The following is a 27,695-nucleotide window of genomic DNA, read 5'->3' as shown; positions in this document are numbered from 1 at the left end:
GAGAAAACATTTCCTCCTTTGAAGTCTTTGTGCTCTTGTTGTCTTTCTTCAGGAGTCTCTGGATGAGGTGACCATCAAGGACACTCTGGAGGGTGATAACATGTACACCTGCTCGCAGTGTGGCAAGAAGGTCCGCGCAGAGAAAAGGTTAGAATGATTTAAAACCCTTAAATAAAAATATAATACCCCTGTCTCACCACAGTGTCTCACCATGTCTCATTGTCTTTCCTTACACAGAGCCTGCTTTAAGAAGCTGCCTCGCATCCTGAGCTTCAACACAATGAGATACACCTTTAACATGGTGACCATGATGAAGGAGAAGGTCAACACCCATTTCTCCTTCCCCCTGCGTCTCGACATGACGCCTTACACCGAAGATTTCCTCATGGGCAAAGGAGAGCGCAAAGAGGGTGTGTTTCTGTTCACTCACAGCAGCAATCCTACATTTGTGTATTGATAATTGAAATCAAGTCTTGGAGTGCTGCCTTCCATGTGCTTTAGGTTTTCGAGAGGAGGGAGAAGCAAAGGTCACAGAGAGCTATGAGTACGATCTCATTGGTGTCACCGTGCACACGGGCACAGCAGACGGCGGCCATTACTACAGCTTCATCCGGGACATCGTCAACCCCCATGCCTACAAGAACAACAAGTGGTGAGGGCAGACGCATAATAAGAGTTAATGAGTCAGTGACAGTCACAGAATTTCAAAGGTTTGTGTGTAATATCCTCCAGGTACCTGTTCAATGACGCTGAGGTGAAACCCTTTGACTCGGCCCAACTGGCCTCTGAATGCTTCGGTGGAGAGATGACGGTACGAGCCGGAGTCACAAGATAACCACCGCCACTTAATTCCATGTGTCACCTCTAATTTCATTCACTTTATCTTTTAGACTAAAACCTACGACTCTGTCACTGATAAGTTTATGGACTTCTCCTTTGAGAAGGTGAGGTTTTCAGTTTCTAGACGGTTTTGTAGTTTTTATCCTCCATGATGGATCCAGAAGCTAATGTTGAAATGACGATCAAACTTGCAGACACACAGTGCCTACATGCTCTTCTACAAGAGAGTGGAACTCGAGGACGACAACGGAAAGGACTTTAGTTTTGATGTCTCTCCTGATCTGCTTGAGGTACTGCTTGTGTTCCTTTATGTATTTGCATTGTTCTGTATGAATCTCCATTAAATATCCTCCTCTGTGTCTCTTTCAGTGGATTTGGCATGACAACATGCAGTTTCTGCAGGATAAAAACATATTTGAGCACACTTACTTTGGGTGAGTAGAAATGTTTTTATTTGCAGTCCCCTTCAGTTAGCCTTTTTAATCACTGTTTCACTCATTGGCACAACTCATCATTGTGTGTTTGTCAGCTTCATGTGGCAGCTCTGCAGCAGCATCCCCAGCACCCTGCCAGACCCTAAAGCTGTCTCCCTCATGACTGCCAAGGTGAGAAATAGTGCAGGTTAAGCATTAGTTTTGATTTTTAAGATATTTTTTCACAGTTGACATAATTATGTTTATTGAAGAAAGAGGGAGGGGAGTCTTTAACTGATTTGAAGCCTGGATTTTTGAGAGAAGACAGTAATTCTGCTACTTTTTAAAATCAAAAAACTTACATTTTTAAAGCCAAACAAACAAAAAAAACCCAAACATATTCTAGCTAGTTGGAATATCTTTGGGTTTTGGATGAAAGCAAAAAGTATAAGCTGGCTGCAGTCAAATCTAGAAGGTAAAAGTGGGTAAAAGTTTCTGCATCCTTTACTTACTAAAGTATTAATTTAATGTATTTTTAACTGCTGTCCATCTGAAAAAGTATTTCTACCACCATACACGAACACATTTCTGAGGGTTCACAGGTTTGGAGCAGATTATTAGTTTAAAGAAATCATACTTGTTCTGTTTTCTTCCACCTGCAGCTCAGCACGTCATTTGTCCTTGAGACTTTCATTCACTCCAAGGAGAAGGTAATGAGCCCTGTTTCGTACTGCTGCCTTTAGTTTGGACAGATGAGAGAAAAAATGAACTCACTGATAGACTGTGTGCACTTTCTGCTCTGTTACCTCCAGCCCACCATGCTGCAGTGGATTGAACTCCTGACCAAACAGTTCAACAACAGCCAGGCCGCGTGCGAGGTTTAAGCTTTAAACCTTTTTCATTCTGTTGCTTACAAAAAAGTGAACGGAGACTGTAAAGAAACTTTTTACACACACTTTTTTTTCCCCCCTCTGTTTCAGTGGTTTTTAGATCGGATGGCCGATGACAACTGGTGGCCGATGCAGATCCTCATTAAGTGTCCCAATCAGATTGTCAGACAGGTCAGTTCTTCTTACTGACCTGATCGTTTCTAATGTGTTGCCAATAAAAGTTTCTCTTTAAATTGTCGTCTAATTTAAACGTGTCTTTGTCTTCCAGATGTTCCAGAGGTTGTGTATTCATGTTATCCAGAGGCTGCGGCCAGTTCATGCTCATCTCTACTTACAGCCTGGCATGGAGGACGGGTATGTCACACGTGGCTGTGAGACTGGTTACCGTGAACAAAACAGTTTCTCAAAGATTAGCAGTCTTAAAGTCTGACAGTACTCTGGTGTTTGTGGCTCTTAATGTTGTTTTTTATACTTCTATTGAACTGATCTTTGCTCTCTACTCCAGTTTAAAAGAATATCTGAAATTGCCTTGTTGATTCATGCTGGTCTGCAGCAAATAAACTGTACAAAGTAAGGAGATTTGTGTTTGGAATATTTCTTTGTTGGTAACAATGCTTCTTGGCAGTAAATCTCATACCGTTGAAAAGCCTGTTTGTTTCTCCTTAAGTGGAGCCACATTTGTAAGGAAAATGCATTTGTGAGTTGAGCAGCAGAGTTGAGTATGAGGGTTGTATCCATGGAAAAACTAAACAGGCTTTCCAACAGTATAAGATTTATTAAATTATTACTTTTATAACAAAGAAATGTGACCAAACACAAGTTATTTTAAATGTTGGTATTGGCCCAGAATTTTGGGTTTTGGCTCATCTCTTTATATTGCCTAGCAAAAAAAAAAAAAAAACCCACTCAGGTCTGACGTGGTTTTGCCAGATGAGGTGTGCAGCACAAACTCACAGTGGTTGTGTCTGTGAAATCAGATGGCCACAGAGATCCAGGCAGGAGCTGCGTGTCACTCAGTGTCTGCATCACTCTGGATTCTGAGAAAGATTAGTGGCTTCTACATAAAACACACGAGTTATATGTCACGTATCAGTCTCCAATCTCAATGTCTGCTCCTGTGTGTGTTCAGCTCTGACGACATGGACGGTCCGGTGGAGGATATCGGCAGCCGGTCCTGTGTCACTCGCTTCGTTAAGACCCTCCTTTCGATCATGGAGCATGGTGTCAAGCCTCACAGCAAACACCTGACTGAGTACTTTGCATTTCTCTATGAGTTTGCCAAGATGGGCGAGGAAGAGGTAAGTTCATGAAATAAAACTAAGCTGAACCTATTTTGTGTTTTCTTTGAGTTTGGATTTTTCCTTTTTCCTCAGCTAATTGCTGATGCAGCGCACTGTTGAGTCCTCTAATAAGTAATTCAGGCTCTTTGTGTCTAGTTTCAGTTTTATTAATGTGCTTTATTTTTTTTTCCTTTGACTTTTTTTAAAAGTGGTCTCTGTTGAGATGCCTTTCAATTTATGAAAGTTTGTTTCCCGTGTCCACAGAGTCAGTTCTTGTTGTCACTACAAGCCATTTCCATCATGGTGCATTTCTACATGGGAACAAAAGGCCCTGAGAATGTAAGCTTACACACTGTTTATATTCACAACTTATTTATGTCTAGTAATATTATCAAAGACATTTCTGTCTGAACAGTTCTTAGTTTCTTTGGGGGGTTTTGTATGTTTTTCTTATTAAAATTAAATGACTGCCAGTCTGCAGCTCTGGTATATTTAAGGATACATGATAGAAGGCATGATATAAGAAGGAGCTGACCACTGTGCTCCCTCAGCCTCAGGTGGAGGTGCTGTCAGAGGAGGAAGGAGAGGAGGAGGATGAGGAGGAGGACATCTTGTCTCTGGCTGAGGAGAAATATCGGCCTGCAGCTCTGGAGAAGATGATCGCACTCATTGCTCTGCTGGTGGAGCAGTCTCGCTCTGAGAGGTGCGAGGACAGGATATGTATTCTTAGTTTAAATGTAGAATTAATAAATATTAGAATGAAGCTTTCAGCAGCCACTGAGTCCTGCTCTCCTCTCTGCACAGACATCTGACTCTGTCCCAGAGCGACATGGCGGCGCTGACTGGAGGGAAGGGCTTTCCCTTCCTCTTCCAGCACATCAGAGATGGCATCAACATCAGACAGACCTGCAACCTCATCTTTAGCCTCTGTCGCTACAACAACCGACTGGCTGAACACGTATGTTTGTAGGAAACAGGCTGAGTAACGAGTTGCTGCGACTTTGGAGATTTGCCGCTTTCACAAGAGCAAAAGGCAACTGAGTTTTTCTAATGTTGAATGTCTCCTTCTGCAGATTGTCTCAATGCTCTTCACCTCCATTGCAAAGCTGACTCCTGAGGTAAGCATCATAGTGGTCAAACTCCACCCAAGTCGCCTTTATTTGTAACACTCTGAACCAGACCTTTCTCATCATGTTTTCCCAGCATTCAGCTTCTATCTGTTCACTTTTGTTAACCTCTTTTGGAATAACAGTTAATAAACCGTTTTATAAAACACTGTAGAGATACAAAAATAATTTTCCATGGCACCCCCCCCCCCTTAATTTTGTCAGGCTGCCAATCCCTTCTTCAAGCTGCTAACAATGTTGATGGAATTTGCGGGTGGACCTCCAGGGATGCCCTCCTTCGCCTCTTACATCCTCCAAAGGATCTGGGAGGTAAACACAAGCATTCTCACTGACATAGAAATCCATAATGAATCCCTTTATTAGGTCAGCACCAGTGAAATATAGTCATGTGCCCCAGATCAGCAGTAGAAGATGGATGGACATCCATACACACAGTTGGAATTGGTTTACATGCACTAGTTATCATTGTGTGATTAAAAAGACTCAAAATTAAACTTGAACCATATGGAAGCTCAAAACAGTTGATGAAACCAAAAACAGCTAAAAAATTTTAAAAAATGAAAGGTCAGTATTTAAGCTCACCCATTTCAGATGAATATACTGCTCGCAAAGCATTTCCTGAATGTGCTGTGCCTTCTGTCAGGTGATCGAGTACAATCCATCCCAGTGTCTGGACTGGCTGGCTGTCCAGACTCCCAGGAATAAACTGGCCCACAGCTGGGTGCTGCAGAACATGGAGAACTGGGTGGAACGCTTCCTGCTGGCACACAATTATCCCCGAGTCCGCACATGTAAGTGTCACAGCATGGCCTCACTGTAGTTCAACACTCAGCTGGAGGTTAAAGGTGGATTTATAAACTGTGATTTGCAAATAAACACAAAATAAGAGTAATAGTTATTTTATATACTAATTATGAAATTAAACAGTATTTTAGTGCAGCACAGCCTGATTTGTACTTTGACTCCTGGCCTTTGGCGCAGCGTTCAGTTCACCCACTGTCTGAAATGAGCTGCTTTAGCTCCCTGTGAGCCACCTTTTTCCTGATTGGCTGCCTCTCACAGAAGGTGTGAACAGCAGATGGATAATAGTATCTGCAGTCTATATCATTAACATCTTAATGTTAAAAAAACAAACAAAAAAAAAAAAACACTGAAACTGTGTTTAGAACAGTCTTAAACTTTGGCTGCTGTTTAATTTGTGCATTGCATGTAACAGTATAACATCCATTCATAACAGACCCCCTTTAAACACATGTTTAAATAAACACGAGCTGCCACAGCAGTGACAGGATCCTGTTTGTTCCTGATGGCAGCTGAATCTTTCTTCTCCCTCTAGCTGCCGCATACCTGCTGGTTTCCCTCATCCCCAGCAACTCCTTTCGGCAGATGTTTCGCTCTACGCGCTCCCTCCACCTGCCGACCCGTGAGCTGCCGCTGTCCCCTGACACCACCGTTGTGCTCCACCAGGTCTACAACCTGCTGCTGGGGCTGCTGGGACGTGCCAAGTTGTACGTTGATGCCAGTGTTCATGGTACTACCAAACTCGTACAGTATTTCAGCTTCATGACTTATTGCCTCATCTCCAAGACGGAGAAACTCATGTTCTCTGGCTACTTCATGGACCTATGGAACCTCTTCCAGGTACATCCTTTTTTCCCTTTATTTATTTATTTTTTTTAACCTCAGGACCATGAAGATGCTTTTTATTATTTTTACTGATTGCATTGTTGTTGTTACTGAGCGTGCAGAATTTAGAGCTTTGCTTTAATATTTTCAGCCCAAACTGTCGGAGCCAGCTATCGCAACCAACCACAACAAGCAGGCGCTGCTGTCCTTCTGGTACAACGTCTGCGTGGACTGTCCAGAGAACGTCCGCATGGTGGTGCAGAACCCTGTCGTGACCAAGAACATCGCCTTCAACTACATCTTGGCTGACCACGATGACCAGGAGGTGGTGCTCTTCAACCGCGGCATGCTTCCCGCCTACTACGGCATCCTGCGCATGTGCTGCGAGCAGTCGCCCGCTTTCACCCGCCAGCTGGCGTCACACCAGAACATCCAGTGGGCCTTCAAGAACCTGACGCCACATGCCAGCCAGTATCCAGGGGTGAGCAGACAAACAGACTTCTAGCAGAGATGTGGCTTTGTGTGGTTGTGCAGAGGAGGTAATTAGTGATTCCTGCGCAGTGATAGATCAGGCCTGCAAATGAGGGCACTTTCGAAGTTGCTCTTAGTATTTGATTTTGTCCTCAGCACATTGTTAATTACCTGAAAACACAACACACTAAAGAAAATCTTTAACTGACAATAAAGATCTTGCCATGGTTGTGTTAAAGCAGTTTCTGTGGTTTGTGTGCAGGCGGTGGAGGAACTGTTCAACTTGATGCAGCTGTTTGTGGCACAGCGAGCTGACATGAGGGAAGAAGAGCTGGAAGACATTAAACAGTTTAAGAAGACCACCATTAGCTGCTACCTGCGCTGCCTGGATGGGCGCTCCTGCTGGACCACACTTATCAGGTGAGCACACGCGCACACTTTTGTTTATTGTTGAAGGTGTTAAGCTTGTTTTCGTCTGCATGTTTGTAACCTGGTGAAGATGTGTATAAGAGAGTGAGAGTCTGTCGTCTTTCTGCCCAAAGCTTTACTTATAATAGTCTGTGTGTGCTGTTCCTCTCAGTGCCTTCAGAGTTCTCCTGGAGAATGATGAGGACCGACTGTTGGTGGTCTTCAACAGAGGGCTTATCCTAATGACCGAGGTATGATCCCCTAAATATCACACCAACAAATGTTAAATGAAGCTTTTATTTCATGTTGCTGTTATTTAAGTCACTTTCCCCTGTGAATTATTTGCCTCTTTTGGAATTGAAGTAAATAGATGGATGGACATATTTAAAACAAGCCAAAGGATATACAAAAGTCTGATTTTAAAAGATAAAAATTAACTAGAGTATACTGCAACTCTATAAATAGAAAATAAAATAAATAAAAATTTCCATTCCCAATCCAGTAAGTAAAGCCATATATGCCGTTTCTGTCCCTCCCTGCAGTCCTTCAACACTCTGCACATGATGTACCACGAGGCGACGGCATGCCACGTCACCGGCGACCTGGTGGAGCTGCTCTCCATCTTTCTGTCCGTCCTCAAAGCCACCAGGCCATACCTGCAGCGCAAAGGTGCGCCCCCTGCCTTACAGTTTGATTAAACAGAATTACAAAGCTAAGAGGGATTTATAACTGACACAACATGTTAACAAGAAGTTAAGAATTGTAGCTGAATGCCAGATTTCACTTGATAGTATATGTGGTTATTCTGCTGGATTTGAAAGTGAGCAGCAGTGAGCTACACTGACTCATAGCACTGGAGTGCCACCTTGGAAACTTTATTGTGCAGTTGCTTTGTCCTTGTTCATAAAGAGGTGTGGTTAGCAGGATGTTTGTAGTGCAGTCGCTTAGATTTTTGCCAGTAAAGAGAAGATGGCCACTGAGTGTTTTAACAAAGCTCATATTTATCTCACTAAGAGAATTCCAGCCCCAGTACCTCAGAAGAGTCAGTCTGTCATAACTTAAAGTAGATGAATGTGCATATTGGAAAAGTTTTCCCTGAGGGCAGAAAGCCTAACACATGGTTAACACCAGAGATGCACTGATTTCAATTTTCTTGGTTGATTCCATTTTTTGCCACTTCTGATTTATTTTTTGTAAGAAATTCCCCCAAACTCTGAGTTACAGGATCCACTCTGATTGAAACAACTGAAACTAAAGTGCCCTGCTGTTGGAAACACAATTAACTGACAATGAGCTGCTGTACACTCACCTCACACATTTTACTTTACCAAACAAAAGCCAAAGGTTTGGACACACTCACCTGTACTGTGTGTCAAGTACTTACATCATTTTCTGATATGTTAGTAAATTCACCAGATAACCAGCCATCGACCCTTATCTCACTTTTTTGGTTGATTTGTTCTTTTGTTTTTTCCCCCCTCATTACTGCCTTTATCCTTTGCTCATGCTGAGGCTGCTGGCTTGAAGCTGGCTCTGAACTCTAGATAGCTTTAGCCACTTTACAGATGCAGCCATTTAAAATGGACAGCTGGTCCGTGACGGGACCGTGGCCGGTCCTTGACCGTAATGAGATTCTTTATCTGTGACGTCGACAGTGAGTGGTAACACCCCTAAGCATCATTTAGGAAAACTGGTGGTAATATCTTGTGTATCCACCAGGGGGAGCATTTATAATGGAAGCACATTGATTCACAGCCTCCTAAACTTTATATTGAAGCATTTTAAATTTGCTCAGGGGTGCTTTAATTCCAACAGAATCATCAAGGTGAAAATTTACTGTAAAACACTGATATAGATATTTGCTTGTAGTAAATAAAGTAGGATTTGCACACCGAACAAGCTGCTTGCACTTGATGGTTGTTGCTGGCTAATAAAAGCATAAAACAATTATTTAAAGGACTGCTAATGTTTTTAAACAAAAAGTAAAATCGAAATTGAAGTGTAAATTGATCTTTGCTGGCTCCTGTCAGAGTGGGGTGCATTTTAGATGTGATGTGACAGCAGAGGGGAACTGGCTGACAGCCGGCTGGCAGCTGCAGTATTAAGTGGCTGTATGTGTGCCTTTTCGTTACCTTCTATAAAATGTCCATGTTCAGCAGGGTGAGGGTAATTTTAAATGTCTGATTAGGTTTGTTGTTACAAACCTTCTTGTGGTTGTCCCTGTGTGGTTTACTTCGGTGAACTTTGTGTTTTCACTCACAGTAAAGAGCCTCCATTCTAATGACATGTTAGCACGTGGCTGTCGGTGTGCGCGTGCTGCACGTTTATGAAATGGTTCTTAATCAGACATACCTGAGGCTGACTGGCTGGTCACCAGACATGGCCAATAATACCAATAATTGTTTGATTCCAGTCCCTGGCTAGTGCATTGGTGCATCTCTAGTTAATGCTATGAAAGGCGGTATGTTATCCCGAATCATATTTGTTCCGTAAACTGAATATCACATTGTGACGACAAAGAAATGCCGACTAAGATGGTTTGACACATCCATCCACTAGGATCTTCATCATAGCCTGTATATAAAAGATGGTCAACAGGGCACGAGGTTGAGCTCATCAACACTTTCCTGACAACTTTATCCACTCAGTTTCAGTGAAGCCCATTTTTAAATCGTGGTCATTGTTGGTGTTGGTAATGAAGCTGCATCACTGTATGGCCATTGACTTGTAATGGATATTATGTAGTGAATGTGAACACGATTTCACTATCTGAACATCCAAGAAGCAGCTCTGGCAGTGTCCCAGCTCCATCAGCTATGAAGGACTGTACTACAGTAAAAATATGCACAGCAGTGTGTTCTTCTCTTTGGGCTGATCATGTTTTTCTCTCTTCTGTCACCCAGATGTGAAACAGGCTCTGATCCAGTGGCAGGAGAGGATTGACTTTGCCCACAAGCTGCTTACACTCCTAAACTCATACAGCCCACCTGAGCTCCGCAACGCCTGCCTGGGTAACATTGATCTTTGAACACCCAACAGCTAACATTGAAGTACATTAGTCAAAAAAATTAAAGCAACGCTTTGAAAACTCATCAGATCTCAATTTAAAAAAAAACAATCATAGTAGATATCTGTACTGATATGGAATAAGTAATGTGTTGGGAACAAAAAGGTGCTACATCGTTTGATGAAAATAAAAAATATAGTTAGGTCAGGAGTGTACATGTACTCATCACGGGCATGAATGTCTTGGTAATTTGGGGCTTTTAATCATTTGAACTGTTCCCATTGTGGAATGATTGCACAGCATACATCTTTAATGACTATAAATAAAAATTAGGTGCAGAAGTTTGAATTTATTTTGGATTTACCCAAGTTGGCAAGTTCTCTTGGAGCCATTTCTAAACATCAGTTCAGACAACTGGATGCAAGTACAAGTTATTCTGATGTATCACAACTTTGCCGAGGTCTGGAAGAACACCAAAGATGTCAGGTGAGAGCATACTGGTTAGGATGTTCAGGAACAACCCAGGATCCCCCAAGGCTTATTAAACTGGGAACTGTTCAACCTCCAGCATCACTGTGCACAGTAAAGCAAGCTTTACATCACCATAGACTGAGAGGGTGCCGACCAAGAAGGAAGCTCCTGCTGCAAAATCAACACCTTCGAGCTTGACTGAAATTTGCAGCTGCCCACATGGACAAGCAAAATGTCGATTGGAGAACGGTTCTATGGTCAGATCAGACAAAGACTGAGCTATTTGGCCACAAAGACGAGAGTTATGTTAAGTAAAGGGTAGGCCTTCAAACCAAACACTGTACCAGCCGCCAAGCATGGTGGTGGTATCATCATGCTCCGGGGCTGTTTTGCTACCACTGGTACTGGTGCATTGCACAGAACGGATGAAATAATGGAGGACAAACTCCACATTCTTCAACTCCACCTAACTCAAATCAATAGCTAGACAGTTGAAACTTGGATACAGTTCCCACAGGACAGTGTTCTCGAACATATCAAGACTGTTTAGGATTGGATAAAGGCTAATGTTAAGTTTCTGGAATGGCCTTCCTGAAGCCCCGTCCTCATCCCTGTTGAAACCAACCAGTTTAAACCACTAATTTTGCAGAGAACAGTGTTCATGTATCCAGAATTATGCCAGAAGCTTATTGATGATGACGGACTGCCTGACTGCCATTAGGTATCAGGATGAAATCCTTGGACCCACTGTCAGACCTGCACTGCTGCAGTGGGTCCTGGGTTCCTTATGGTGCACACAAATGCCTGGCCTCTTGTGGCATGAGTATTCAGGCAGTTCCTGGATGGTGAAGGAGTTGACACCATTGACTGGCCCCCACGCTTGCCTGACCTAAATCCAGAACACCTCTAGTGTTCTGGATTTAGGTCAAAACGCCACCAGGTTGCACCTCAGACTGTCCAGGGGCTCAGTGATGCCCTTGTCCAATTCTTGGGAGGAGATCTCCCAGGACACCATCTGCCATCTCATTAGGAGCATTCTGCAATGTTGTCAGGCATGCATACAAGCACATGGGAGCCATACAAACTACTGAGTACCATTTTGAGTTGCTGCCATGAAATTTTGGTAAAATGTTCCAGCCTGCTGCATCTTTTTTTTTTTTTTCTTTTCTTTTTTTCACTTTTATCTTCTGGATGTCTTTGAATTCAGCTCCTCTGTAGGTTGAAAGAAATCAGTAAAAGCCTCAACTTACCATGACATCCATGACTGTGATGAGTGTATGTAAATTTTTGACAACTGTATGAAACTCCTGGATACATTATGCTCCAGCTGAGAGAGAGCAGCATTTAGCAAGCAGGATACATTATCTGCATCTATTTACCTGAAGTAGACCGTAAACAAGATGGAGGATTTTCAGACTATTAATGCTATGATAATATGTGCTAATGATATGCAGCCTCATTCTCATATCTGATTGGCTTTGCCTAATCATGTGATCATATTGCGCTGTAAGATTGGCTATACGTACTTGACTGTTATTGACTGAAATGGAGAAAGAGGGATTCCCCATATTTAGCAACTGACCTAGGTCACTGAACAGCTGGTAGCAGCTGGATAGTGAGAGACTGGGGAATCGGTAAAGAGCTACTCTGTTTATAGTAACATCAGCTGATGGGTCTTGTTTTCTGACTGCGATTTAGAAAAACAAAAACTTGTCCTGTAATGTGGTGGTCTTCTTGTTGCAGATGTACTGAAGGAACTTGTTCTGCTGAGTCCACATGACTTCCTGCACACTCTGGTCCCCTTCTTACAACACAACCACTGCACATACCACCACAGCAACATCCCCAGTAAGTCAACAGTATTACAGCAAAACTACCAGTCTGATTCATACCAAATTTGCATGAAAGATGGCTAGTGACCAATAGATGATCTGATTTCAAGTTTTGCCAAATTGGGTCAAGGTCAAAGGTCAAGTTTTCTTAAAATCTTGTGAACTTGAGAACAATGTGTGTGACGTGTTTGTGAGACGTACAGTGTTCACAGCAGGTAAAACATCTGCTGGGGGTGGGCTTTGTTGTGCCTGGCATTACTTCTTTTTTTTTTTTTTTTTTTAATTTTTATAAAATACAAACCCAAATGTTTTCAGTCTACAGCAATAATAAATAAAGGGATTGGCCTCACAGTTACAATACTCTTGGAGCGAAGTGAAATTTCTAACTCCATATAGATGCAGTGGACTCTGCTCGAATAGCCTTTCATGGTTCACTGTTCAAAGTAATCCATATTTATCGTATGCTGGGCATCGGTGCGGCTCAAAAACAGTTCAGTTCAAGAACCAGCTGTTTCCGCTCCCTCCCTTTAAGCTGCCATCTCATTGGCTGCCCCTCATAAACTTTGAACAGCAGGTGGGTGGGGCTTCTGTACTCGCCGTCAGAGCTGTGTGCCTGAGATGACCATGCTAAGAATATTGTGTTTCGGATGCCGTGGAGACTCAGTGGATGAGCAGGCGACCATGTATGCCGCATGGCGGTGCGGGCGGCCGAGGTTCCTGTCCTGACCTGTGGCCATTTACTGCAGATTTGAAACATCTGTTTTTTACTGACGTGTGTGTGTGTGTGTGTGTGTGTGTGTGTGTGTGTGTGTGTGTGTGTGTGTGTGTGTGTGTCCGTTTGCAGTGTCATTTGGCCCTTACCTGCCATGCAGAGAGAACCTCAAGCTAATGGGAGCCAAAAACAACATCCGACCTCCAAGACCGGAGCTCAATATGTGTCTGCTGCCTTCATTGGTGGAGAGCAGCAAGGTACAATCATTTGTTACCACTCAGAATCTTATTGTGTTAACATTGAAAGAAACCTCCACAGGAGCAGGAGCTTGTTGTTGGTGATAAACTCTGCTTCTCTCTTTCAGGGTAAAGATGAGGTGTATGATCGAATGCTGCTGGATTACTTCCTGTCCTACCATAAGTTCATTCACTTGCTGTGTCGCGTCGCCATCAACTGCGAGAAATTCACGGACACACTCATCAAACTAAGTATGTGTCTGTATTTCCAGTATTAAACATAAACCAATTTCAGGTGTTTTGTCATTATTCTACATCTGATCCTGATCAAACCATAAACACGTGTCTGCAAACACAGGAATTTATACATGAACAGAGATTTCCATTTTGATCTCCCCCTCAGGCGTGTTGATGGCGTATGAAGGACTTCCTCTCCATCTTGTGCTTTTCCCCAAACTTTGGACCGAGCTCTGTCAGTCACAGGTACAGCAGCATTCCTCAGATTTCACTAGTTGGAGCCATATTAAAGATCAGGTCTGGTTAATAGACTCAGGTTCTTTGGATTCACACAGCAGTGTTGTGGTGTTTCATTCTGATCCTGCTGTCCTTTCAGTCCGTTATGGCTAAAACGTGTGTGAAGCTGCTGTGTGAAGATCCGGCCTTCAGTGAGTACATTAAGTGCATCCTAATGGACGAGAGGACGTTTCTCAACAACAGTGTGGCTTATACCTTCCTCAACTGCTTCTTGCACAAGGTACAAAAAGTTCCTGTTTTAACTAATTTTACACATCCAGTCTGAAGTGTTTGGAAATTTTATAGCATGAAAGGAGCTTTTTTTAGTCAGTTTAAAACAAAAGCAAACTGCAGGTCAGAGTTGAGTTTAACCATAAACATCAGTTAAATGCTGATAAAGAAACTTATCAATTTTCACTGTAAGGAAGAGACTGGGAATCATTTTTTTTGTGTGAAAGGAAACATCAGACTTAAACACGGCCTTACGAACTGTAAAATAATATGTAACAAAAAGGTTCTAAATTGATGTTTTATAATAACATTGATGACACAAAGTGATTTTATATTGTTTATCCCCTAATTTATTTGCACTGGTGTCGTTTCAGCTCAGTGTGACAGTCTTTGCTGCTCTGTCAGGCTGTCAGTGCACCTCCACACACACAAACATTACATGTGGAGTAACAAAAGAGAGAGAAAGTGAAATAATATTAATCAAATTGTCAACAGCACAATATGTTAAGTATTGTAAAAGTGTTCCATCGAACACAACAGTGAGAGTGACGCAAACAGTTTGCAGTGAAATCGTAAAGTTCTGAACCGTACCACGAACACTTCAGCATAGCAGGTGTGAAATATCCAAACCCCCCATGCTGTTAGCTGTGCAGGGTGCACTGCTGCTGTGGCACGGTGACGTAAACACAGAATGACCTAAGGTGGATTTAAATGGATCTACTCCATAGATCGACTCGGTGTCACAGATATCAGGTGTTGAGTCAGGATCGGACCGATGTCCAGTTCAAATATGGTATTAGTCAATCTCTAGTTAATATTTGCCTTTGACCTGGCACATCTGTGATACTTGTGCCTTTTAAGTGCAGTTTTGGTGCTACAGCGCAAGGCAGAGCCATAAATTAGGGGGGGGGGGGGGGGGGGGGGGGGGGGGGGTGTTGTTTTTGTTGTTGTTTTTTTTTTTGTTTTTTTTTTTTGTTTTTTTTTAATGAGGAAATTCTTTAAAAACATATGCCGAAAACTACCTGAAATATTCTTCCTACAAATTAAGACAGGCCTTTGCTCAGATGTCCAGTTTATTCCAAAGATGTTTTTATATTTCCAGGTGCACCTTTTTATGTAATTATTAAGTTTGTATTGTTTTTTTCTTTTTTTTCTTTTGTCCAGCGTGTAGCTGATTGTCTAAACGATGGTGCCCTAGTATTTTAATTTGTCATTAAAAATGTGTGTGTGTGTGTGTGTAGGCCCAGGTTCTCTCTGGTCCCAGCTGCTCCAACCTGATTGGTGTTTTGGTGACAAACCTGCTGAGTGAACAGAGCAGCCTGCAGCCTGAACTGGCAGCACACCGCCTGGAGCTCAACAAGACCAGCAGCCTGCTCAACGCTGTACATATACACACAAACGCACAAACACTAATAGAGCAGCTCTCCTGATACCTTCACCCACTGTGTTCTCATTCTTTGATCTCTAACTTTTGTCAGGATCTGAGGGCGTTGATGCTGCTGCTGTCTGTCCAGCCGTCTCAGGCCATTGACCCAGCTTTCTGCCCGGCCCTGCAGGAGCTTCTGGGTCGCTGTCGTGCTTGTCTCCAGCAGCGCAGCACTCTGGAGCTGGAGGCCAAAGACCACAAATGCAAAGGTACAACATATTGTTTAAGTGCTAAAAGGAGAGAAAGAAGGCAACTCAGCCAAAGTACCACCTCACTTAAAGCAGGTTTCTTTGGGGGAGCCTTTAGGAGAAATAATTTGTTGTAACACTCAAAGTAAACAGTTTGTGGGTGGTTATTCTTTTATTGATTAAGAATAAGTATTGTGTCGATCCAGGGACACCAAATATTGATATTTCATTAAGTTAAAATTAAATGAATGTAAATGAAGATGCTCTGGGATTAGAATAGAATAGAATCCCGTTATTGTCATTGTACAGGATGTACAATGAGATTGGAGGGCCACTCCTGTTCAGCGCCATGCAATAGAAAGTCAAACTAAAATAAAAATATAATAATCTAATATAATCTAAAAATATACAGAAAATAAAACACAATGTATAAAATATACAAAAAAATAAAATGTATAAAAATATATACAGACAATAAAATGTATTAAAAATACAGAAAATAAGAGTGTATAAAAATATATACATTGTACAAAATAAAACAAGTGTATACACATAATAATGAAGCTGGTGAATATTGCACTAGTGAATGAATACTGGATATTACACAATATAGGAGTGATAGATATTGTTCAGTATGAATAATATAATATTGCACAGAGCTGTGGGTATTGCACAGTTAAAGTGGGTGAGTGTGAACTCTGACGAGGAGGGCTCGTCTCCTGCACCGCCATCCTCAGATGACATTAGCTCAGCTAACTTGCATTTAATTGGCTCAAGTGAAAAACCGTCCAACACTGGACACACTGAGCTTGACAAAGCTGCATCCTAACTCAGAGCAAGCCAGTGGCTCACTCACACAAGTCGGACTAAGTCAGCAACCTTCTTGCTGGGGGGGGGGGGTTGCCTGGTGATTGAATTGAATCCCCCCCCCCCCCCCCCCCCCCCCCCCCCCCCACGTTCTGCCATGTCATAGTTAAATGTCAGTTTCTATCTAGACGGCAACAGATCTGTGATTTTCAATGATTTGTCGCAGTTGTTGCCATAATCACATATTACAAACATGTTGAATGTGATTATGTTGTAGAGATTTAAACATAATATGATCAGTAGTATGATTGATTCTCAGTGGCGCCTTTCAGTAACTGTGTGTGTGTTTGTGTGTCAGCTGAGGATGAAGGGGCGACCCCGGTGAAGCGGCGGAGAGTGAGTGGTGATGACGACAGAGCCGGAGATGCAGGAGCGCCGCTCTGCGTGGCCTCCACCTCCTCCTCAGCCCTCCTGCCCTGCGGCGATCCAAAGCCCGACCAACAGGAGGCGCTGACGCCCACAAGCACCTCGGACACAGAAACACGGGACTCCTCATCACTGATTGACCCAGGCACTGAGCAGGACCCGCCCTCTCCTGACCCCATGCCCACCTCCTCTAGAAATCTGGACTCCTCCCCTAAAGAGAAGATGGAGGCCTCTTCATCATCATCATCTTCGTTCTCCTCTTCCTCCTCCTCGCTGCTGCAGGAAGCAGGAGAGGGCTTTGTGCAGGGAGAGGAGCCTGAGCCACAGCAACATGTGGTGACGCGTGAGGAGACAGAGGAGGAGGTGGGAGAGCCGCAGGAGGGGAGAAGGGGTGAGGCAATGTCCTCCTGCTCAGAGGAGGTGAAGGAAGAGAAGGAGGCAGGCTCTAAGGCCAGCAACAGCAGCCCACCCCCACCCCTGTCAGAGGACGCGGCCTTCCCATCAGTTCTAGGGCTAGTGGGGGAGGGGCCAGACAGCTGTGGCAGTCACACCTCTTCCTCCTCCTCACAGGTGTTCCAGAGCACCAGCCCCCCACCTGACATGCTGGACATGCTGTACAGGACAGTGGAAGCCACCATTGCCATAGTTACCAAACTGTCTAATAAAGGCCAGCCCTCTTCATGACATCATCAACTCACAATGGCCATAATGTCCTGTTTTTTTTTTTTTCCTCTCCGTTATTGGACGCCTGACTTCAGCTCAGAGGAAACAAGCTGTCCTCCTGTTCTTTGGTTTCTTCTTCTGCTGTTTTTGTGCTGCTGTTTGTTGCCTTCTGCCGATGTTCAGTCGGATGCTTTCTCCCGCCGCTCTTTTTGCATTATAAAACTGCGACTCCACGCACAGCCAACACCTCCTTTGAGAAGAAGAAAAGCAGAAAAAGTCGTACAGGCTACAGCACATTGTCTTTCTAAGGGTGGGTGTTTTTTTTGTTTTTTTTTTTTTGTGCGCGTGTGTTTTATACTGATTTGCATTTGTTTTGGAAAGTGATTTTATTTGAGGTTTGCTGTAATGGGGAAAGGTTTACAGAACTTTCGTCTCCTCTGGATGTAATTTAATTTTATGGCATTTTTACTGTGTATAAAAAATGGTTGTCCTCTGTGCCAGTTTTGTACTTTATGAACAAGGCACAAAAAGTTGCCTTGAGTTTTTCTGTGGTTTAATTATCCAGAAACTAAGTTTACCTGTAAATTAAGAGAACCACAAGAAACTTGATTCTGTGAAGAATCCTCTCTACTCATTGCCTGAAGGTGTATATTAAAACCATTTAAAAAACCATATATATATATATATATATATATATATATATATATATATATATATATATATATATATATATATATATATATATATATATATATATATATATATATATATATATATATATATATATATATATATATATATATTAGTGCTTTATTTTACAGTGGTTGAAATAAAGCCCCCATGTTGGACCAGCTGGAGCTTTTATTTTCTTTACTGAAGTACATTCCATAATCTGTTTATTTTGGCTTCTTCTGCTGTGTTCTGGTTTTCCTCTGATTTTATTTTAATAGAGAATAACTAATAAAGACAGTTTTAATATGAAGAATTATGACCTAAAATCCAACTCAAGCTGTGAGGTTTTCTTTCTTGTCTTTGCACCGTGTCAGAAATATTGCAGCTCTTCAGTCTTTCAGGCCGTTCTCAGAATCGAGGACGTGTTCTGCAGATGTACGGAAAGCTAAATGGATCCAGACACCTGGTAAGTGTGTGTGTATTGTGTGCGTACGGTCGCGCTGTAACTGTCGCTTCAGCATTATTGTGATCCAAACAATTCACAATAACAATATAGAAAACTACAGAAAATCTTAACCCTGTAAAGCCTGAACATGAAGTATTTGCCAGAGTGTTTATTAAACCTTCTGATAAATTAAAAATGTATATTAATTTGCATATGAGTTTGTATCATGTTTGCTACATCCAGGAGTGTTTGGGAGTTTGTGTTGTGCAGTTTATTTAGAGCTTTTGAGGAGGAAAAAAAATGAAACTGGATCTCAAACTCAGATATGAAAGTCTTGGCGTTACAGGGTTAAATAACAGCAATCATACTGTCAGACAAATTAATCTGACGTTTTTCTTTATTGGCAAATGAGTTTGTGATAGTGTGTGAAACCATAATTGTACAAAAGCATACAGAAAGCAGTTATTTACAGTATGTATGTACTGTATTATTGATATATTTCATTATTAAATAATCATGGTTATCAATAGCGTACAATGTCAACATCATAATGTAGTTAACGCAGTAAAAGATCCCTGAGACTGGGAGGAGCAGCACAACAATGCAGCCTGATGTATGACAAACTCAACACAGTTTGTGTGTTTGCTGATATTTGTTGAGCTGATTTAAGTGTTGGATTTGAAATTAGCTGCCACAATTTGTTACTGTTTCTCGCTCCTCTTTAGTGCTAGTTAGATGCTGAAGTACCACAACTTAGACATCTGCACTCGGTCCAGCCCCCTGTGACCCCTGAGCACAGCGCTATAAATGATACATAAATTATATGGGTTTGCTGCTTGCTTTCACACATGCGATGAGCTCCAGTAGGATTGGATTTTGTGTGTTATGGTTCCTTCGTTCAGGCTCAGACTGGTTTGATGTTTGAAGGCGCACTGACCGGAAATGCAGACTTCTCTCAGACGTGTCAGACCTAAAGTAACGAGTCTGTTTTGAAAATGTAAGAAGTAGAAAGTACAGATACTTGTGTAGAAATGTAGGGAGTAAAAGTAAAAAGCAGTCAGAAAAATGAATACTCAAGTAAAGTTAGCTGAAAAATCTTAAGTAACAAAATATTTGTACTTTTTTTTTTTCTTCCTACAAATTTGTACTTTGTTGCTTTTAAACACACCCTGAAATTATGGTTATTGGATAATCAAGTCCACTAACATCAATCTCACCTTCCAATAACCTCTGCTGGCTTCCTTATTGATATGTAACATACATGGTATTTTTTTAGGTTCATGGACAAAAGGACATGTACCATGGACCCCACAAACACTGACAGGTGTGTGTCTGACTGGACCCCATGAACACTAAAACTGTCACAAAAATCATGTAACTGTTAAATTAAAACCCCCTTCATCTCGTACTTCATTACTTTTTTGAAAAAGAGATTAGTCATAGTGAATTTTGAGGTGTGTGGGATAAAAAAGAAAGCAGCTTTCAATGATGTGCCTCCATAATGAAGTGGTTAACACATTTGTTTGGCAAGCAAATGGTTGAAGACACAAATCCCCTCTGGAGTTGTGTCAGGAAGAGCATCTGGTGTAAAACTCTGTCAAATCAAACCTTTGTGATGAGGGAGACCCCCCCCCCCCCCCCCCCCCCAAAAAAAGTAGCTTTTTCAGATTAAAAAAAAGGGGGAGGGGGGCACTTATACCTAAAACCACCAAGGACACATTGTTTCCACACAGATTTAAACGCGGTCCTGTTTGGAGAGAGGTCTCAATTCTAGAAATCTGGCTGAATTAATTAACGCTCCTAAAATGTGATTATCCAGGGTTGATACAAGGAAGCAGAGTTGCAGTCTTACACGCCTCTCTGCAGCTTCTCTCCGCCTGCCATCCCCCCCAAAACCCCATCCTCATACAGATGGTGCCTGCTCCCAGACCACCAAAAAACAAACCTAAAATCAGCAAAAAAAAGCGTAAAAATTCAAAACGCATCCTCAACTGCACCAAAGAGTAAACCAGTTAAATGTGGATTATTAAACATGCTTGTTGAGTCTGAAGGTGCAGATGTGGCACATGAACACCTACCACCTCTTCCTCCTTTGGTGCACAAAGTGTGCGGCTGGTCTCTTGTCACATACGTAAGACGCCGTTAGAGGGAAGGGAGCTGTCCCTCCTGACCACTGTATTCAATATGGGCTGGGAATATTGTGGGTACCACAAATTGCAAACCCGCTCCTATGTATTTTTAATGTATTATAAGTTTATGACAACACATCAGTTTGTTGGAAGATGTAATTACACACTGTGTATTTATGAGTACAATATTCTTTGTTTCTATTAAATAACCTTAAAAAAAATCACTGACTGCACCTTTAAGTTCCATCGCTCAAAACCAATGAGCAAACTGTTAACAAAACGGGATTTAAACAGCTAAAGTAAACAGTTCAAATACGCACCAGTACTACAGAGCCCTGGAAAAATGCTCTGCATCCTGAACCAGAGGACATCTGGACTGTACAGTCTGGAATAACTGCTGTGAAGTTATTTGGACTGCTGAGCACTGACGTTCCCGACGCCTCAGAGTTGCTGCCGTCTTGCTGGGCTTGGAGCTAAAAAGCAGACTGAGTGGGATCTGTTTACTTCTTTGTTTTGTTATACTTTACAAAGACTCAAGGTCTTTGTAAGTTTTTATTTTTTAAACTGCATTTATTTTTACATAGAGATGTATTTAAGATTGTGCTGTTGTATTAGAGTTCCAGCAGCATGTTCTTTCAGTGCTGTGTTAACACGTGAGTTGTGTGTGTCACATGCTTATTGTGTTGATTGGAAGCCCAGTTTTGTACTTGTGTAATACTGAGAAATACAGATGCTTGGTTAATGAAGCATGTTTTCTGTATTGCCTACAAAAATTGTATATGAATTAATATTGTAGGTAGAATTCTTTAAAGTTGAGCAGTGTCCAAAATATATTTCTCATTGACTGAACTCAGCGTATGGCTGTCACGGTGCGTGGAAGTGAGAGAGGACTCGGAGGCAGGCAGGTGTGAACCAACAAAGGCGAGAGCAGAAACGAAGGAAAACCTAAACTGGGAAATAATAATTAGAGAACACCGGGGAGACGGGAGCTCTGGAGACACAGGAATGAAACTAAACACAGAAGACAAGAGACAAAAACTGACAAAGTAAAACAGGAAACAACTGAACATGGACGCAGAAACACACACACACACACACACACACACACACACACACACACACACACACACACACACACACACACACACACACACACACACACACACACACACACACACGGAGGAGGAACATAAACGAAGCATCAAACCTGATGCAACAAACTTTAATGGAAACAAAGGACAAGAAACCAAAACCAGGGATCACAAAAAGTCCGTTAATCTCAAAAACACTAGCTTTCAGACCCAGGACCATGACAACAGTACAAGTATTTATACTTTGCATTTTAATAGTAGTAGAAGTAGTAGTGTTTTACTCAAGCAGTATCATGATATATGAATGATAGATAATATACTTAAAGTACTAAAGTACTCATAATTTTGACATTACATCAAGTTGCAGTTACAGGTGAAAATCTGTTCTCTGAATATGATGAAACCACTTCAGTAGATTTGTGTTACATTCATTCTGTGAATGAAATACTTGTTAATATTTACTAGTGAAAACTGAAAAGGAGAAATTGTTAGTTCAGCACATTTCAATTGTGTGGGACTCGTGCACACAATAAAAATAAAAGAAAAAGAAAAAGACTTTTTTTTGCTGCGTTTTCTGCACTACAGTCATTCATCTCTTATGTCACCATGGTAACTTGCTCCAGAGCAGGTCATGTTCCAGATTAGAGATCAGCAGCTATGACGTCACCACAAATCCTCGGAAAATAGCGCCACAATTCCTGGAACATCTCTTGAGCCTCTGTGTGCAGATAGTAGGAGGGTCTTGTATTTGTGGACTTCATGTCGGTCAGACTAAGCCGACATCTGAGTTTATTTGTGTGTTTATTCTTTGCTTGCGCTGAGCCCATTAAACGCCATCAGGGCTGCAGCTGATAAAAACTATAACTGTCTCATGCACATTTGGACATTAATTTAATGGAAAACACAATTTTAACCCATCAAAAATGCCAAATTGCCACACCTGGTATTTTTTGCCAACTTTTCTTCCTGGTTTTAAATTGTCTACACTTTAATAATAGAGCAGCTCTTTTCCAGTCTCACTGACCAAAACGTTTAAAGCTCACACACATCTTCATGTGGTGCTTTAAACACTGCTGTACAGGCTGTTTCCTCTCACACTGCTTAAATATCTGCAGCAGTTGTGTTACTTGCATTCTACATTAGGCCTCTGTGTGTAACCTTTTCAGATTTGTTGCATAGTTTGCTCTTCCTTTGAAAAATCAGCTGCGGCACAATAATCAGTGTGTCCGGTCAGATGTTGCCAGCGTCAGCCCTGCGCTAACTTGAAGCCTTGTGTGACCGCTCGTCCTGATCATCACTGTTTTAACCCTAACCCTGTCACAAAGACAGGCTGAGTCTGTTGAACTTTGTAGTACAGGGCCCAGTTTCTGTAGTCTTGAATTTACAATCTTATCCTAACTGATTTCAGTTGGTTATAGTTCTGGGCATCCTTTTTTATTTCATCGTGCTCTAAATGTCTTCAGTGGATGAAAAGTCAAGCCAAAGTCAGAATTACTATAAATAAAACCCCAAACTTTGAATTAAAAGAAAAAAATAGTGATTTTAATTTAAACACATACCTGGTTTAAAAAATTATATATTATTGAATATCATCAGTTGCAGTTTAAATTCTTGGCACAGTCCCACAAATGGTGGAGAATCAGCCCGAGTTTCTCATCTTAGGCTGACAGATCAGGTGCTCTTTGTCTTCCACCTGTTTCTTCTTCTTGGTGTCTGTTCCTATTTTTCATGTCCAGCCTGTTGGTGAACAGTTCCAGGCTCTGAGCTCGTGGATGCAGTGAGCTTATATCTGACATTGTGTAATTCACCACGTACAATGTCCTTTTTCCCAATGATTTACAGTGTAGTGTAGTATTACACTGCTCAAAAAAATAAAGGGAACACTTAAACAACACAATATAACTCCAAGTAAATCAAACTTCTGTGAAATCAAACTGTCCACTTAGGAAGCAACACTGATTGACAATCAATTTCACATGCTGTTGTGCAAATGGAATAGACAACAGGTGGAAATTATTGGCAATTATCAAGGCACACTCAATAAAGGAGTGGTTCTGCAGGTGGGGACCACAGACCACTTTTCAGTACCTATGCTTTCTGGCTGATGTTTTGGTCACTTTGGAATGTTGGTGGTGCTTTCACACTCGTGGTAGCATGAGACGGACTCTACAACCCACACAAGTGGCTCAGGCAGTGCAGCTCATCCAGGATGGCACATCAATGCGAGCTGTGGCAAGAAGGTTTGCTGTGTCTGTCAGCGTAGTGTCCAGAGGCTGGAGGCGCTACCAGCAGACGTGGGGGAGGCCGTAGGAGGGCAACAACCCAGCAGCATGACCGCTACCTCCGCCTTTGTGCAAGGAGGAACAGGAGGAGCACTGCCAGAGCCCTGCAAAATGACCTCCAGCAGGCCACAAATGTGCATGTGTCTGCACAAATGGTTAGAAACCGACTCCATGAGGATGGTATGAGGGCCCAACGTCCACAGATGGGGGTTGTGCTCACAGTCCAACACCCTGCAGGACGCTTGGCTGAGCACATGTGACAGACGTGACAGAGTCTGGAGACGCCGTGGAGAGCGATCTGCTGCCTGCAACATCCTTCAGCATGACCGGTTTGGCAGTGGGTCAGTAATGGTCTGGGGTGGCATTTCTTCGGAGGGCCGCACAGCCCTCCATGTGCTCGCCAGAGGTAGCATGGCTGCCATTAGGTACCGAGATGAGATCCTCAGACCCCTTGTGAGACCATATGCTGGTGCAGTTGGCCCTGGGTTCCTCCTAATGTGGGACAATGCTAGACCTCATGTGGCTGGAATGTGTCAGCAGTTCCTGCACGATGAAGGCATTGAAGCTATAGACTGGCCCGCCCATTCCCCAGACCTGAATCCGATTGAGAACATCTGGGACATCATGTCTCGCTCCATCCACCAACGTCACGTTGCACCACAGACTGTCCAGGAGTTGGCGGATGCTTTAGTCCAGGTCTGGGAGGCGATCCCTCAGGAGACCATCCGCCACCTCATCAGGAGCATGCCCAGGCGTTGTAGGGAGGTCATACAGGCACGTGGAGGCCACACACAATACTGAGCCTCATTTTGACTTGTTTTAAGGACATTACATCAAAGTTGGATCAGCCTGTAGTGTGTTTTTCCACTTTAATTTTGTGTGTGACTCCAAATCCAGGCCTCCATTGGTTAATAAATTTGATTTCCATTGATGATTTTTGTGTGATTTTGTTGTCAGCACATTCAACTTTGTACAGAGCAAAGTATTCAATGAGAATATTTCATTCATTCAGATCTAGGATGTGTTATTTGAGTGTTCCCTTTATTTTTTTTTTTTGAGCAGTGTATTTTGCACAGTGTCATGGGCAGTTCAGTACATAGGAATATGAATCTATTTTTCAAAAATAGAATGCATAATGTACAAGGCTCAAGGTAAAATTCAAAAACTGACCTTTTATTAGTTCTTATTCTAAATTCCCCAAACAAAGCAAACACATGAGGCAGGGAAACCCACACACTGACAAAGGGAAACTAAGGCCATATATCCACCCAGGAGCTAATCAGGGAGATTGGAAACATAGGGGTAATGAGGCACATCTCAAACTAACCAAGGACAATGACAGAGGAAGTAAAACTAAAGGCAGGGAACAAGAGACTGCCAAAATAAAACAGGAAGCAACATACCAGTAAGGTGTATTCAGTGATGTGTTCTTGGGAAAAAATCCTCGCTGACAAATGTCTTAATGCATATATACAAAAGTTTATTGCAAAGAAACAGTGTCAAAACAGGCGCTTTCCTTTGCGACCTGGGAGAGGGTAAGTCTCTAATCGCCCTAGCTCCCCGAACAAAGAGATCACACAGATTATATAGAGGTGGTCAAAACCACCATACTCCTAACTTTCCATATATGGTTAAGAAAACAACTTCAGCCTATATCTGAACATATGGTCATCCCTTATATGGAAGGCCAGAGACCTGCAAGAGGCCCTCTGCATTCTTCTTTCTTTGAGCTGAGGCCAAGCCTTCATGTTCAAGCTCATGTTACTTATTTTACACAAATTAATAAAGCCTAAGAGAAAGAGACCATATATGCATAAATAGTTTAGCAGAGCAGTACAGACACCACAAAGTCACACAACTTAAGACAAAAATGCAGAGAGTTTGTGTACAATACAATGAAGAACTTAGGAAGGGACTCCCAGAGAAGCAATTTGTCCTACACTTCCTTTTGCCTCCTTAGATCCTATTATAGATCTTAATTGTGACTGGGCAAAAATGTCAGTCACTAGATGTGCAAAGCTGGTGGAGACATACCCTAAAAGACTTGCAGCTGTAATTGCAGCAAAAGGTGGTTCACAATTGTATACCACTTTGTGTTGGTATTTCACATTAAATTCCAGTGAAAAATATTTATGATTGTGGTTGTAATGTGACAAAATATGGAAAAGTTCAAGGGGTGTGAATACTTTTGCAAGCCACTGTAATCACATTGTTATGAAAATGTATTTATTTTCATTTGACTTTGTCCATGACAGGGTGGACATATTTTACAATGTGCTCATTCTTTACCTGCTTGCAGTAAATTCATACAAAGTGTGGGAGCTTGACCAACATTTATTTACAACAGCCAAAGGTCAACTTGATACAATGGATATGAAATTAGTTGGGAAATTGAAACTTTTTTGGGGGTGATTTACGAAGTCCCAAATGCACTTTTTGGTGATATTGACCCAAGTAACGTGTTGCAGGTAATTTCAAATATCAGCAAACACAAAAACTGTTTGTGTGCAGTTTGTCACACAGTGTGTCTGCTAGCTTAAAGAACAGCTGCTGTGTTTCCAGGGAGAGAAAAGAGAGAGAAGTTCACTCAGAGATGGAGAAAGATGGAAGAAGGAGGAGGAGAGAGGAAGAAGAGAGGTTAAAGGTTAAAACATTTGTTAACTGTACTCTCATACCCTGAAAGGGGTCATTTTAGACTTAATAAAACTGATTGATTGATTGATTGATCTGGATGGCATTACTTTGGCCTCCAGTGACACTGTGAGAAATCTTGGAGTCATTTTTGTCCTTCAATGCACATATTAAACAAATATGTAGGACCGCTTTTTTGCATTTGCGCAATATTTTCAAAATGAGAAACATCCTTTCTCAGAGTGATGCTGAAAAACTAATTCATGCATTTATTACTTCTATGCTGGACTATTGTAATTCGTTATTATCAGGCTGTCCTAAAAGCTCCCTGAAAAGCCTTCAGCTGAAAAACGCTGCAGCTAGAGCAGGGCTGGACAAGCCTTGAAGGGGCCCCACTCATAATACTCCACTGTCACCTGAGCCTAACCATTGTTAATGCTGAGGGCTGAAGTTGAATATTATTTTCTTTTAGGATGCATTACTTTTTCATCCATCCATCCATCCATCCATTCAATTCAATACAATTCAATTCAATTTTATTTATATAGCGCCAAATCACAACAAACTGTCGCCTCAAGGCGCTCTGTATTGTGGGTAAAGACCCTACAATAATACAGAGAAAACCCAACAGTCAAAAACGACCCCCTATGAGCAGCACTTGGCGACGGTGGGAAGGAAAAACTCCCTTTTAACAGGAAGAAACCTCCAGCAGAACCAGGCTCAGGGAGGGGCAGTCATCTGGGGTGGCTGTTGGGGTGGCTGTAGCTCAGTAGGTAGAGCAGGTCACCTACTGATCGGAAGGTCAGGGGTTCGATTCCTGGCTACTCCAGGCTACATGCCAATGTATCCTTGGGCAAGATACTTAACCCCAAGTTGCT

At 42.1% G+C, this 27,695-nt stretch overlaps 1 protein-coding gene across 4 annotated transcripts in view; it reads left to right on the top strand.

Annotated features, from left to right (window-relative positions):
- Positions 1-18,234, top strand: part of usp34 (ubiquitin specific peptidase 34) — a 59,935-nt gene extending 41,701 nt beyond the window's left edge. For 3 of the 4 annotated variants that reach the window (XM_030728665.1, XM_030728655.1, XM_030728636.1), the window contains exons 46-78: positions 53-147; positions 238-410; positions 502-652; positions 733-811; positions 891-944; positions 1,035-1,130; positions 1,210-1,274; positions 1,370-1,445; positions 1,916-1,963; positions 2,066-2,131; positions 2,234-2,314; positions 2,412-2,497; positions 3,273-3,441; positions 3,688-3,762; positions 3,975-4,126; positions 4,228-4,381; positions 4,497-4,541; positions 4,755-4,859; positions 5,194-5,341; positions 5,887-6,191; positions 6,328-6,657; positions 6,910-7,067; positions 7,228-7,306; positions 7,598-7,724; positions 9,959-10,066; positions 12,277-12,381; positions 13,210-13,334; positions 13,442-13,565; positions 13,717-13,796; positions 13,927-14,067; positions 15,299-15,439; positions 15,536-15,692; positions 16,837-18,234. In XM_030728665.1, the coding sequence (XP_030584525.1) occupies positions 53-147; positions 238-410; positions 502-652; positions 733-811; positions 891-944; positions 1,035-1,130; positions 1,210-1,274; positions 1,370-1,445; positions 1,916-1,963; positions 2,066-2,131; positions 2,234-2,314; positions 2,412-2,497; positions 3,273-3,441; positions 3,688-3,762; positions 3,975-4,126; positions 4,228-4,381; positions 4,497-4,541; positions 4,755-4,859; positions 5,194-5,341; positions 5,887-6,191; positions 6,328-6,657; positions 6,910-7,067; positions 7,228-7,306; positions 7,598-7,724; positions 9,959-10,066; positions 12,277-12,381; positions 13,210-13,334; positions 13,442-13,565; positions 13,717-13,796; positions 13,927-14,067; positions 15,299-15,439; positions 15,536-15,692; positions 16,837-17,588 (4,650 nt within the window). In that variant the 3' untranslated portion in view covers positions 17,589-18,234. The remainder of the gene's footprint in view (positions 1-52; positions 148-237; positions 411-501; positions 653-732; positions 812-890; positions 945-1,034; positions 1,131-1,209; positions 1,275-1,369; positions 1,446-1,915; positions 1,964-2,065; positions 2,132-2,233; positions 2,315-2,411; positions 2,498-3,272; positions 3,442-3,687; positions 3,763-3,974; positions 4,127-4,227; positions 4,382-4,496; positions 4,542-4,754; positions 4,860-5,193; positions 5,342-5,886; positions 6,192-6,327; positions 6,658-6,909; positions 7,068-7,227; positions 7,307-7,597; positions 7,725-9,958; positions 10,067-12,276; positions 12,382-13,209; positions 13,335-13,441; positions 13,566-13,716; positions 13,797-13,926; positions 14,068-15,298; positions 15,440-15,535; positions 15,693-16,836) is intronic. The other variant, XM_030728646.1, reaches the window with a different exon arrangement.
- The last annotated feature ends 9,461 nt before the right edge of the window (positions 18,235-27,695 follow it).

This window comes from Archocentrus centrarchus, chromosome 1, assembly GCF_007364275.1.
Source record: "Archocentrus centrarchus isolate MPI-CPG fArcCen1 chromosome 1, fArcCen1, whole genome shotgun sequence".
In the NCBI taxonomy this organism is placed as follows: Eukaryota; Metazoa; Chordata; class Actinopteri; order Cichliformes; family Cichlidae; genus Archocentrus; species Archocentrus centrarchus.
This window is presented reverse-complemented; position numbering and strand designations above follow the sequence as displayed.